The sequence below is a fragment of the Cherax quadricarinatus genome, chromosome 78, assembly GCF_038502225.1.
Source record: "Cherax quadricarinatus isolate ZL_2023a chromosome 78, ASM3850222v1, whole genome shotgun sequence".
Classification (NCBI taxonomy): domain Eukaryota; kingdom Metazoa; phylum Arthropoda; class Malacostraca; order Decapoda; family Parastacidae; genus Cherax; species Cherax quadricarinatus.
Window position 1 is genome coordinate 16,255,773 of NC_091369.1, and position 15,000 is coordinate 16,270,772.

General features: G+C 39.5%; 1 protein-coding gene across 1 annotated transcript in view; it reads right to left on the reverse strand.

The window, feature by feature from the left end:
• The window catches only part of LOC128701631 (neural cell adhesion molecule 2-like), a 431,261-nt gene that overhangs the window by 12,930 nt on the left and 403,331 nt on the right, over positions 1 to 15,000 (reverse strand). The window contains exon 10 of the mRNA XM_070101740.1: positions 3,379 to 4,203. Within this exon, the coding sequence (XP_069957841.1) occupies positions 3,379 to 4,203 (825 nt within the window). The remainder of the gene's footprint in view (positions 1 to 3,378; positions 4,204 to 15,000) is intronic.

Genomic DNA, 15,000 nt, shown 5'->3' on the forward strand with positions numbered 1-15,000 from the left:
ATATATGTCGTGCCGAATATATGAAACTGGTCAATTAGCAAGAACTCATTTAAAATTAAGTCCTATCTAAAATTTTCTCTTATACGTTTAAAGATATATTTTTTTCTTTAATATTAATGTAAATATTTATTATTTTGCACCAAAGGAGTCTTAGAAAACTTACCTAACCTTATTATAAGAAGAACAATTTATTTTAGCCTAACCCAACTAAATATATTTTAGATTTGTTTACAATAATTTAATACTAAATAAACACAGTGAAATATTTTTTTTTCGCTAGGTTCAGAATGATTTTGGCGAAATTATTGCATACACAAATTTTCACTTGTCCTATATGGCAAGATGAGCGTTGCTATTAAAGCCAAGATCGCAAATTCTGCTTATTCAGCACGATGTATATATATATATATATATATATATATATATATATATATATATATATATATATATATATATATATATATATATATATATATATATATATATATATATATATATATATATATATATATATATATATATATATATATATATATATATATATATATATATAATGTCGTGCCGAATATGTAAAACTGGTCAATTAGCAAGAACTCATTTAAAATTAAGTCCTTTCTAAAATTTTCTCTTATACGTTTAAAGATATATTTTTTTCATTAATGTTAATGTAAAAATTTTTAATTTTGCACCAAAAGAATCTTAGAAAACTTACCAAACCTTATTATAACAAGAACAATTTATTTTAGCCTAACCCAACTAAATATATTTTAGATTTGTTTACAATAATTTAATACTAAACAAACACAGTGAAATATTTTTTTTTCGTTAGGTTCAGATATATATATATATATATATATATATATATATATATATATATATATATATATATATATATATATATATATATATATATATATATATATAATATCAGAAGATTTAAGAGATGCATTGTTGATATGAAGGTGGCATATAAGGTACATGTTACGTGTGTATCACCGATTATAAGGCGAAAATCTCATCCATCTCCTCAGAGCTGGGGCGTGTGCCCAAAATACAGCAGGCATTACCCCTTTGAACAGCCGCACTGAGCCGCTGGAACAGAAAACTAGCTGCCCTGGGATTCCTAGTTACCCTGATGAGTCTTTTTCCCAGCTCCTTAAGGAATTTAGATGCACTCTTTCCCCATGAGCCAAGGGTCTCTGAGCCTATGGGAACAAACAGATAATGATGGGCAAGTTCTCCACATTTTCTAGACTTTTGGGACTCCCTGAAGCTGGCAGCTGCCCCTCCTTCCTCCCTGGTGTATTGGAGATAGGTATCAGCCAAGGTAGATGCACATGTATAGTCCCACACCACCTGCTTCCCATCTGTCCAGGCTTGAAGGGTGATACCATCTGGACGCTTCTGGCTGCCATCAGATCTGCATAGTTGGGGTGGCTCCTTTACTGCTGGGCATCCAGCTGTTGTGAGGCTCCTCTTGATAATGTTATTAATCTCCTCATGTCTTGCAATCTTTCCCTCGGATTTACGGCACTATATATATATATATATATATATATATATATATATATATATATATATATATATATATATATATATATATATATATATATATGTATACACACACACACACACACACACACACACACACACACACACACACACACACACACACACACACACACACATATATATATATATATATATATATATATATATATATATATATATATATATATGCAACACAACCACTGTAAAAGAATAAGGAAATTCCAAGCGCTTTCGTGATTACTCACATTATCAAGGAACAATCCTTGATAATGCGAGTAGTCACGAAACCGCTTGGAATTTCATTATTCTTTCAAAGTGGTTATTTTGCATATTCTGAAATCACCTGTTTACTGTGATATTATGGCATGCATATATATATATATATATATATATATATATATATATATATATATATATATATATATATATATATATATATATACAGTGTATATATGTATATATATATTTATATATTTATATATATATGTATATATGTATATGTATCTATGTATATATATATCTATATATGTATATATATATATATATATATATATATATATATATATATGCAATAAGATCACAGTAAACAGGTGATTTTAAAATATGCAAAACAACCACTCTGAAAGAATAGAGAAATTCCAAGCGCTTTCGTGACTACTCATTGTTCCTTGATAATGTGAGTAGTCACGAAAGCGTTTGGAATTTCTCTATTCTTTCACAGTGGTTGTTTTGCATATTCTGAAATCTCCTGTTTACTGTGATCTTATTGTATATATATATATATATATATATATATATATATATATATATATATATATATATATATATATATATATATATACATATATATAATGGGTTTGTAGACAACACCCACCCAGGGAGGTACTACCGTCTTGCCAAGCGAGTGTAAAGCGAAAGCCTGTATAGTTTTACATGATGGTAGGATTGCTGGTGTCTTTTTTTCTGTATCATAAACATGCAAGATTTTAGGTACATTTTGCTACTTCTTCTTACAATTAGGTCACACTACATATGCATATATAAGCATATATATATTTACATCTTTCTGTGTTTTCTTCTATTTTCTTACTAGTTCTTGTTCTTGTTTATTTCCTCTTATCTCCATGGGGAAGTGGAACAGAATTTTTCCTCCGTAAACCATGTGTGTCGTAGGAGACGACTAAAATACAGGGAGCAAGGAGCTAGTAACCCCCTTCTCCTATATGCATTACTGAAGTTAAAAAGAGAAACTTTCGTTTTGTCTTTTGGGCCACGGTGCCTCGGTGGGATACGGCCGGTGCGTTGAAAGAAGAAGATATAGATAGATAGATAGATAGACAGAGAGATATACTCAAGCGACATAGTTTCGCCAGTAAAATAATTTCTTTAATTTTGGGCCTCACATTCCCTTCAAAGGAAGCGCAATGGCTCTTGATCCATGGAATTTGAGCTACCCTCTCTTTCCTGAGATTCAATCTTATTGCCTCTACTTCTTTAGACTTCGTATAAGTACAAAAGCGCTTCACCGAGAATGTAATACTACTACTACTACTACTACTACTACTACTACTACTACTACTACTACTAATAATAATAATAATAATAATAATAATAATAATAACAATAATAATAATAATAATAATAATAGTAATAATAATGATAACAATGTCTTAAAGTGAGGCTTTCATCTTATTTTGTTTTCCGAAAAGGGCTTTAGTACAAGAGTTTAATAACCAGCATTTACCCTTCTTTATGTTTTACTCTCTTCGTGTTTTATTGTCTTCGTTTGAACCATAATGATTAAAATTTCTAGCCTAAGAGCCTTACCGTTAGCGGGAATAATATCAGGGTTCTTGTCTTCGTGGTCCAACGAGTCATCTAAGGACGTCTGCAGCGGAATTGAGACGATCTTGCCGTTCGGACGTCGTTTATTCTTGAGGTTGAGGAGCACTACTGCCACCAGTGCCACCAGTACTAGAGGACCAACCACCCCAACTACCACCGCCAGTATGATAGTTACGGACACTAATTCATCGGGAGGAGGACGTACTTGGGCAGTGCGTTTCTCCGCTATATCTGTAATTGTGTAACCGGTGAGATATTGTTTTTGGCTTGAGCCTCTCTCGTTGGCAGCGTAAACATGCATGACGTATGAGGTCCCAGGTTCGAGACCTCGCACGGAAAAGTCCGGGGCGGAGTTCTCTGTAATGTTGAGCAGGAGACGCTTACTTTCTGCTTCATGAACCTCGATGATAAACTTTTGCACTAGGCCGCCGTCGTAACCAGGCAGGCAATGCACCTTCAAAGTCTCCCTCGTCTGGTTGGTAAGAGTGCAATTCTCAGGTGGGTTGGGTTTGCCAGCTGCGACCACTTTGTAAGCACAGGGCTTCTTTTGTCTGCCGAGAGTGTTACTTCCCCAGCAAAGTAAAGTGCCATAGTCCAGCTCGGTGCGAGCAACATAAGATAAAGAAGACTGAAGTCCTTGTGTAGCTACGTGATTCTCAGCAATGTCGACTACGTCGCCGCTGCTGTTAAATCGCCAAAAGAAATGAACAACGGGCGGTACGGCATCAAGACGACATGTAATAGACACCTCTTCGTTTCTGGCAGCGCCGTAGACGTGCACCTGCCCTGAGGCACACACAGGAGCATCTGGAATTATCAAAATACTCTTACATCAAAATAATCAAGCTAGTCCTGGAAAAAAATATTATGGTTCACTGGTCAATGTAATATAAGCCAAATATTTGGGGAAAAAATTAGTAAAAAAGCAAGCCAAATATTTCGGATTTCATTTGAAAATGATCTCAGATAAAAGTTGAAATATTCGAATTGTTTTTCTCATTATTTATCGAAATAGAAGCTGAGTAGATACAGAGTGACTAAGTGTAAGTAAAAAAGCCTGAGAGACGAGAAAAAGTAAATGAGATAGGATTCTTTGACATAAATTTGAACTTATTAACAATAAATTGAGATAGGATTCTTTGACATAAATTTGAACTTATTAACAATAAATTGAGATAGGATACTTTGACATAAATTTGAACTTATTAACAATAAATTGAGATAGGATTCTTTGACATAAATTTGAACTTACTAACAATAAATTGAGATAGGATACTTTGACATAAATTTGAACTTATTAACAATAAATTGAGATAGGATACTTTGACATAAATTTGAACTTATTAACAATAAATTGAGATAGGATACTTTGACATAAATTTGAACTTATTAACAATAAATTGAGATAGGATTCTTTGACATAAATTTGAACTTATTAACAATAAATTGAGATAGGATACTTTGACATAAATTTGAACTTATTAACAATAAATTCTACCATCAAGAAATAAGAGCCTATACTCAGATGTGCTTGAAAAGAATCATAAATTTCCCCATAAGGTGTCAGATTTTCCTCATCTTTAAGAGTTATCATTTGGTTTCACTTTATTCCAGCTTATTTGAGTAAGAACGCAGCCTAGTATTTGATGATAGTACAATGTATTGTCTCTAACTTTAGGTTCGTGAAACCTCATTTATTCCAAGTTTTCTCCCGACTCGGGCATTTTTACTTAGATTTAGTGAGTCTATATGTTTCAATTTAAGTTCTTGTATGCCAGACTGCAGCTCCTTAAAGTAAGAGCATCTTGTGACATACACCAGTGTGACCGAGGGAACGTCAATATGGAATCCTCAAGACACAAATACGCAATAACACACACCAGGAGCTGTGAATCAACCTCGGCAAACACATATACATTAGGATACACACACACACACACACACACACACACACACATTCCGACATCTTAATAAGGAATCATTCAGGACCCTGTACACCGTGTACGTTAGGCCCATATTGGAGTATGCGGCACAGTTTGGAACCCACACCTAGCCAAGCACGTGAAGAAACTAGAGAAAGTGCAAAGGTTTGCAACAAGACTAGTCCCAGAGCTAAGAGGTATGTCCTACGAGGAGAGGTTAAGGGAAATCAACCTGACGACACTGGAGGACAGGAGAGATAGGGGGGACATGATAACGACATACAAAATACTGAGAGGAATTGACAAGGTGGACAAAGACAGGATGTTCCAGAGATTGGACACAGTAACAAGGGGACACAGTTGAAAGCTGAAGACACAGATGAATCACAGGGATGTTAGGAAGTATTTCTTCAGCCACAGAGTAGTCAGTAAGTGGAATAGTTTGGGAAGCGATGTAGTGGAGGCAGGATCCATACATAGCTTTAAGCAGAGGTATGATAAAGCTCACGGCTCAGGGAGAGTGACCTAGTAGCGATCAGTGAAGAGGCGGGGCCAGGAGCTCGGACTCGACCCCCGCAACCTCAACTAGGTGAGTACAACTAGGTGAGTACACACACACACACACACACACACATACACACACACACACACACACACATGTACACATAAAACTACAACTAATTTGAAAGTTGTTATATTGCTCAAATTATCAATTTCCGATCACTTTATCGGATAGTTGAAATAGTTAATTAGGTGATTTCTGATGCTCATCCGATAAAATGGAACACATACTAGCGAAATGGCTAAGAATTTGGTCTACTGGAACAATGTATTTGTCCAAAAATATGACTGCTAGTAAGGTTATGGATCAGATAACCAAGAGAAGAGTGGAAAGTAGAATGATCACATGTAACTCGGTTTTAAAAAAATGGCAAATTTAAAATGGTTTCAGAGATGAAAAATCCCATCTTACAGACCTGCTGAGTCCTCTGACAAGGTAACAGAAGTAGGGCACGAGGGGGAGAGAGAGAGAGAGAGAGAGAGAGAGAGAGAGAGAGAGAGAGAGAGAGAGAGAGAGAGAGAGAGAGAGAGAGAGACAGAGAGAGAGAGAGAGAGAGAGAGAGAGAGAGAGAGAGAGAGAGTGGGAGAGGGAGGGAGGAAGAGGGGGGGATGGGTTATCTGCATATTCATGAACTGCAAGAATTTTCTTGACTCGCTCCCGCACAAGAGTCTGGGACAAAAGCCTGAAAAGAAGGTAACAATTACAAGAAAGGCACTCCAGTGGATAAAAGAATACCTAATAAAAAGGAAACAAAAAGTGATTGTTGGCTAGGAAGTGTCAACACTGGGGAGGAGTAGCAAGGTACGCCCACGCAAGAACCATACTGGGACGTAAACCCTCACTGGAGTACATGGAGGCCCCACTTAACAGTGCTTCGCATTACAGCATTTTCGGTAATGTAGCGGTTTTCAATCATACTAATGTGCATATTGTTTATGTATCTTTTATACCTAGCTCTATTGCTCACTTAGTATATGATAGTGTGAACAAGTTCACAGGCTTTTATATGCATTTGAGAGTGAAAAGATTCTATGCTTCATTTTAAAGCGATTTTCGCTTTACAGCAGTAGCCAGAATGTAGCCTGCTGTATAAGCGGGGCCCTCCTGTACATGAACGACATGTCTGAGATGTGAAGATAAGGAGGGATTTAAAAACATGAGAGAACCAAACAGGCTTCAAAAAGATCTGGACATATTGCAGGATTGCTTTAAAAGCCGTTATTAAATTTCACTCCTAGAGAATACAAGGTTATGCAAATTGGGGAAGAGAAAAAAAAAGACCAGACACAAAGTACAGGCTCGGGGAACAATGGAGAAAGACATCTGGGTAATACATAGTACCGAGCACAATGCTTGAGACACATCTACCAGATAACCTCAGAAGCAAATGAAGTCTGGCATATCAAAGATTAATTACCTTTAAGGAATCTCGACCAAAAGATATTCCCGACATATGTTAGGATATATGCTAGGACATATGCTAGGATATGTGCCAGGACATATGGTAGGATATATGCTAGGACATATGTTTGGATATATCCTAGGACATGTGCTAGGATATATCCTAGGACATGTGCTAGGATATATCCTAGGACATATGGTAGAATATATGCTAGGATATATGCTAGGATATATGCTAGGACATATGCTAGGATATATGCTAGGACATATGCTAGAACATATGAAAGGACATATGCTAGGATGTATGCTAGGAAATATACTAGGATATATGCTAGTACATATGCTAATATATATGCTAGGACATATGCTAGGATATATGCTAGGACATATGCTAGTAAATATATATATATATATATATATATATATATATATATATATATATATATATATATATATATATATATATATATATATATATATATATATATATATATATTAGGACATATGCTAGGATATATGCTAGGAGATATGCTAGGATATATGATAGGACATATGATAGGATATATACAAAGACATATGCTAGGATATATGCTAGGACATATGCTAAGACACATGCTAGGACCATTTCACTGCAGCAGCAGCAGTGAGGAACCTATGCATGATAACGAGTGTAAAGAATTTTAGAAAAAGTTCAAACGTTCGTAACTAGACCAGTCAAAAGGTGAGGTGAGGTAGAAGTTAGGGAGCTGAACCTGCTGCCATGAAAGGAGATAATAGGAGACATGATAATGGCATACAAAATTCTCAAAGAAATTGAGAGGGTGGACAGGGAGGGCACAGCTGAAATTTAAAAACGAAAATGAGTCACGGGGATGTTAGGAAATATTTCTGCAGTCTCAGACTTATCAGGACATGGAAAGAGCAGAACAACGAAGTAGTGCAAGTAGGATCAATGCATAACTTCAAGAATGTGTTCAATAGGGTGCAAGAAGAAACGAGAGAACCTAATAGCCATTTAAAGGAAGGGCAAGTTCGGGAAGCCTCGACTTCCTGAGCAATAATTAGGTGAGTATAAACTGGTAAACGCCTACACACACACACACACACACACACACACACACACACACACACACACACACACACACACACACACACACACACACACACACACACACACACAGGGGAATATCCTATGAAGAAAGGTTAAGGGAAATCGGTCTGACAACACTGGAGGACAGGAGGGTCAGGGGAGACATGATAACGACATACAAAATACTGCGTGGAATAGACAAGGTGGACAGAGACAGGATGTTCCAGAGATGGGACTCAGAAACAAGGGGTCACAATTGGAAGCTGAAGACTCAGATGAGTCAAAGGGATGTTAGGAAGTATTTCTTCAGTCATAGAGTAGTTAGGAAGTGAAATAGTCTGGCAAGCGATGTAGTGGAGGCAGGAACTATACATAGTTTTAAGACGAGGTATGATAAAGCTCATGGAGCAGGGGGAGAGAGGACCTAGTAGAGGTCGGTGAAGAGGCGGGGCCAGGAGCTGAGTCTCGACCCCTGCAACCACAATTAGGTGAGTACAATTAGGTGAGTACACATACACACACACGAATTCAGACAACTGGACACAAAACAAAGAACGGGATGAGAGGTGAAGAAACTGCAAGGAGACCAAACAACATATCTTTATAGTCTGTGTGAGAGGGAACATAGGACCTATGTGAACCACTAGCAGTGATCGTCAACACGTCCAGTGAACCACTAGCAGTGATCGTCAACACGTCCAGTGAACCACTAGCAGTGATCGTCAACACGTCCAGTGAACCACTAGCAGTGATCATCAACACGTCCAGTGAACCACTAGCAGTGATCGTCAACACGTCCAGTGAACCACTAGCAGTGATCGTCAACACGTCCAGTGAACCACTAGCAGTGATCGTCAACACGTCCAGTGAACCACTAGCAGTGATCGTCAACACGTCCAGTGAACCACTAGCAGTGATCGTCAACACGTCCAGTGAACCACTGACAGTGATTGTCAACACGTCCAGTGAACCACTAGCAGTGATCGTCAACACGTCCAGTGAACCACTAGCAGTGATCGTCAACACGTCCAGTGAACCACTAGCAGTGATCGTCAACACGTCCAGTAAACCACTGACAGTGATTGTCAACACGTCCAGTGAACCACTAGCAGTGATCGTCAACACGTCCAGTGAACCACTACCAGTGATCGTCAACACGTCCAGTGAACCTCTAGCAGTGATCGTCAACACGTCCAGTGAACCACTAGCAGTGATCGTCAACACGTCCAGTGAACCACTAGCAGTGATCGTCAACACGTCCAGTGAAACACTAGCAGTGATCATCAACACGTCCAGTGAACCACTAGCAGTGATCGTCAACACGTCCAGTAAACCACTAGCAGTGATCGTCAACACGTCCAGTGAACCACTAGCAGTGATCGTCAACAAGTCCAGTGAACCAATAGCAGTGATCGTCAACACGTCCAGTGAACCACTAGCAGTGATCGTCAACACGTCCAGTGAACCACTGACAGTGATTGTCAACACGTCCAGTGAACCACTAGCAGTGATCGTCAACACGTCCAGTGAACCACTAGCAGTGATCAACACGTCCAGTGAACCACTAGCAGTGATCGTCAACACGTCCAGTGAACCACTAGCAGTGATCGTCAACACGTCCAGTGAACAACTAGCAGTGATCATCAACACGTCCAGTGAACCACTAGCAGTGATCGTCAACACGTCCAGTGAACCACTAGCAGTGATCGTCAACACGTCCAGTGAACCACTAGCAGTGATCGTCAACACGTCCAGTGAACCACTAGCAGTGATCGTCAACACGTCCAGTGAACCACTAGCAGTGATCGTCAACACGTCCAGTGAACCACTAGCAGTGATCGCCAACACGTCCAGTGAACCACTAGCAGTGATTATCAATACGTCCAGTGAACCACTAGCAGTGATCGTCAACACGTCCAGTGAACCACTAGCAGTGATCGTCAACACGTCCAGTGAACCACTAGCAGTGATCGTCAACACGTCCAGTGAACCACTAGCAGTGATCCTCAACACGTCCAGTGAACCACTAGCAGTGATCGTCAACACGTCCAGTGAACCACTAGCAGTGATCGTCAACACGTCCAGTGAACCACTAGCAGTGATCGTCAACACGTCCAGTGAACCACTAGCAGTGATCAACACGTCCAGTGAACCACTAGCAGTGGTCTTCAATATGTCCAGTGAAACCGGGCAGCTGCCCTTGCTCTTGACAACAGCGAATGTAGTTCCAATGTTTATAAGAGGGGAGAGACAGATCGCATTGAATTATAGGACAGTGTCACTGACATGCTAAATATGAATGAATCTGAAAAAGATGATGAGAGGAAAAGTAGGGGAGCACCTGGAAGGAAGCAGACCAGAACGGTTTTTGAGGCAGTGAATCTCATCTTACAAATTTGATGAAGTTCTCTGACAAGGTATCGATAGTTAGGTAGGAGAGAGAGGGGTGGGTGGACTGTATATTTTTGTACTGTAAGAAATCTTTCGATACACTACACAATCAGAGACTGCGACAAAGGCCAGAGGAGCAGGCAGGAAAAGAGGAGAAAACAATACAGTGTGTCAAGGAATAATTATTTTTATTATTTTTTTTTATTATCACACTGGCCGATTCCCACCAAGGCAGGGTGGCCCGAAAAAGAAAAACTTTCACTATCATTCACTCCATCACTGTCTTGCCAGAAGGGTGCTTTACACTACAGTTTTTAAACTGCAACATTAACACCCCTCCTTCAGAGTGCAGGCACTGTACTTCCCATCTCCAGGACTCAAGTCCGGCCTGCCGGTATCCCTGAACCCCTTCATAAATGTTACTTTGCTCACACTCCAACAGCACGTCAAGTATTAAAAACCATTTGTCTCCATTCACTCCTATCAAACACGCTCACGTACGCCTGCTGGAAGTCCAAGCCCCTCGCACACAAAACCTCCTTTACCCCCTCCCGCCAACCTTTCCTAGGCCGACCCCTACCCCGCCTTCCTTCCACTACAGACTGATTCACTCTTGAAGTCATTCTGTTTCGCTCCATTCTCTCTACATGTCCGAACCACCTCAACAACCCTTCCTCAACCCTCTGGACAACAGTTTTGGTAATCCCGCACCTCCTCCTAACTTCCAAACTACGATTTCTCTGCATTATATTCACACCACACATTGCCCTCAGACATGACATCTCCACTGCCTCCAGCCTTCTCCTCGCTGCAACATTCATCACCCATGCTTCACACCCATATAAGAGTGTTGGTAAAACTATACTCTCATACATTCCCCTCTTTGCCTCCAAGGACAAAGTTCTTTGTCTCCACAGACTCCTAAGTGCACCACTCACCCTTTTCCCCTCATCAATTCTATGATTCACCTCATCCTTCATAGACCCATCCGCTGACACGTCCACTCCCAAATATCTGAATACATTCACCTCCTCCATACTCTCTCCCTCCAATCTGATATCCAATCTTTCATCACCTAATATTTTTGTTATCCTCATAACCTTACTCTTTCCTGTATTCACTTTTAATTTTCTTCTTTTGCACACCCTACCAAATTCATCCACCAATCTCTGCAACTTCTCTTCAGAATCTCCCAAGAGCACAGTGTCATCAGCAAAGAGCAACTGTGACAACTCCCACTTTATGTGTGATTCTTTATCTTTTAACTCCACGCCTTTTGTCAAGACCCTCGCATTTACTTCTCTTACAACCCCATCTATAAATATATTAAACAACCACGGTGACATCACACATCCTTGTCTAAGGCCTACTTTTACTGGGAAATAATTTCCCTCTTTCCTATGTACTCTAACTTGAGCCTCACTATCCTCGTAAAAACTCTTCACTGCTTTCAGTAACCTACCTCCTACACCATACACTTGCAACATCTGCCACATTGCCCCCCTATCCACCCTGTCATACGCCTTTTCCAAATCCATAAATGCCACAAAGACCTCTTTAGCCTTATCTAAATACTGTTCACTTATATGTTTCACTGTAAACACCTGGTCCACACACCCCCTACCTTTCCTAAAGCCTCCTTGTTCATCTGCTATCCTATTCTCAGTCTTACTTTTAATTCTCTCAATAATAACTCTACCATACATTTTACCAGGTATACTCAACAGACTTTTCCCCCTATAACTTTTGCACTCTCTTTTGTCCCCTTTGCCTTTATACAAAGGAACTATGCATGTTCTCTGCCAATCCCTAGGTACCTTACCCTCTTCCATACATTTATTAAATAATTGCACCAACCACTCCAAAACTATATCCCCACCTGCTTTTAACATTTCATTCTTTATCCCATCAATCCCGGCTGCCTTACCCCCTTTCATTTTACCTACTGCCTCACGAACTTCCCCCACACTCACAACTGGTTCTTCCTCACTCCTACAAGATGTTATTCCTCCTTGCCCTATACACGAAATCACAGCTTCCCTATCTTCATCAACATTTAACAATTCCTCAAAATATTCCTTCCATCTTCCCAACACCTCTAACTCTCCATTTAATACCTCTCCTCTCCTATTTTTAACTGACAAATCCATTTGTTCTCTAGGCTTCCTTAACTTGTTAATCTCACTCCAAAACTTTTTCTTATTTTCAACAAAATTTGTTGATAACATCTCACCCACTCTCTCATTTGCTCTCTTTTTACATTGCTTCACCACTCTCTTAACCTCTCTCTTTTTCTCCATATACTCTTCCCTCCTTGCATCACTTCTACTTTGTAAAAACTTCTCATATGCTAACTTTTTCTCCCTTACTACTCTCTTTACATCATCATTCCACCAATCGCTCCTCTTCCCTCCCGCACCCCCTTTCCTGTAACCACAAACTTCTGCTGAACACTCTAACACTACATTTTTAAACCTACCCCATACCTCTTCGACCCCATTGCCTATGCTCTCATTAGCCCATCTATCCTCCAATAGCTGTTTATATCTTTCCCTAACTGCCTCTTCTTTTAGTTTATAAACCTCTCTCTTCCCTGATGCTTCTATTCTCCTTGTATCCCATCTACCTTTTACTCTCAGTGTAGCTACAACTAGAAAGTGATCTGATATATCTGTGGCCCCTCTATAAACATGTACATCCTGAAGTCTACTCAACAGTCTTTTATCTACCAATACATAATCCAACAAACTACTGTCACTTCGCCCTACATCATATCTTGTATACTTATTTATCCTCTTTTTCTTAAAATATGTATTACCTATAACTAAACCCATTTCTATACAAAGTTCAATCAAAGGGCTCCCATTATCATTTACACCTGGCACCCCAAACTTACCTACCACACCCTCTCTAAAAGTTTCTCCTACTTTAGCATTCAGGTCCCCTACCACAATTACTCTCTCACTTGGTTCAAAGGCTCCTATACATTCACTTAACATCTCCCAAAATCTCTCTCTCTCCTCTGCATTTCTCTCTTCTCCAGGTGCACACGCGCTTATTATGACCCACTTCTCGCATCTAACCTTTACTTTAATCCACATAATTCTTGCATTTACACATTCATATTCTCTTTTCTCCTTCCATAACTGATCATTTAACATTACTGCTACCCCTTCCTTTGCTCTAACTCTCTCAGATACTCCAGATTTAATCTCATTTATTTCTCCCCACAGAAACTCCCCTACCCCCTTCAGCTTTGTTTCGCTTAGGGCCAGGACATCCAACTTCTTTTCATTCATAACATCAGCAATCATCTGTTTCTTGCCATCTGCACTACATCCACGCACATTTAAGCATCCCAGTTTTATAAAGTTTTTCTTCTCTTTTTTAGTAAATGTCTACAGGAGAAGGGGTTACTAGCCCATTGCTCCCGGCATTTTAGTCGCTTCATACGACACGCATGGCTTACGGAGGAAAGATTCTTTTCCACTTCCCCATGGACAATAGAAGAAATAAAGAAGAACAAGAGCTATGTAGAAAAAGGAGAAAAACCTAGATGTATGTATATATATATATGCATGTGCATGTCTGTGAAGTGTGACCAAAGTGTAAGTTGGAGTAGCAAGATATCCCTGTTATCTAGCGTGTTTATGAGACAGAAAAAGACACCAGCAATCCTACCATCATGCAAAATAGTTACAGGTTTCTGTTTCACAGTCATCTGGCAGGACGGTAGTACTTTCCTGGGTGGTTGCTGTCTACCAACCTACTACCTATCTATTAACAGGAAGGAAATAATGCATTATTATCCAGGAGGAGGTGTTGGCATAGGCGAGTGTAGCGAGTAGTGTACCAGGTCAGTATTGAGACAAGTTCTGAAACTGTGTATGTAAACAACAGGTCACAGGAAATCGAGCCTGAGGTGTCCCTGTTCGCAGCTGATGTGAAACTAATGAGAATATCAATAGGAATAGACCAGGAAGTACTGCAAATGGCCTGAAAATGGCCATGCAAATCTAAGAAGGGAAAGAAGGCCGTAAACAGAGTACAGGCTCGGGGGGATATAGGCTGCAATCTTCTGAAAGAGAATCCCAAGCATTTCGTCTGAGGCACACATTAACCTAATAAGCACTGCAGCAATCATAAAGCTATTAAAATTCAACAAGACGGAATTCACTCCCCTATACATGACGAATGTCTGGCGTATGTGGGAGTACGTGTCACCAGTACGGACACTG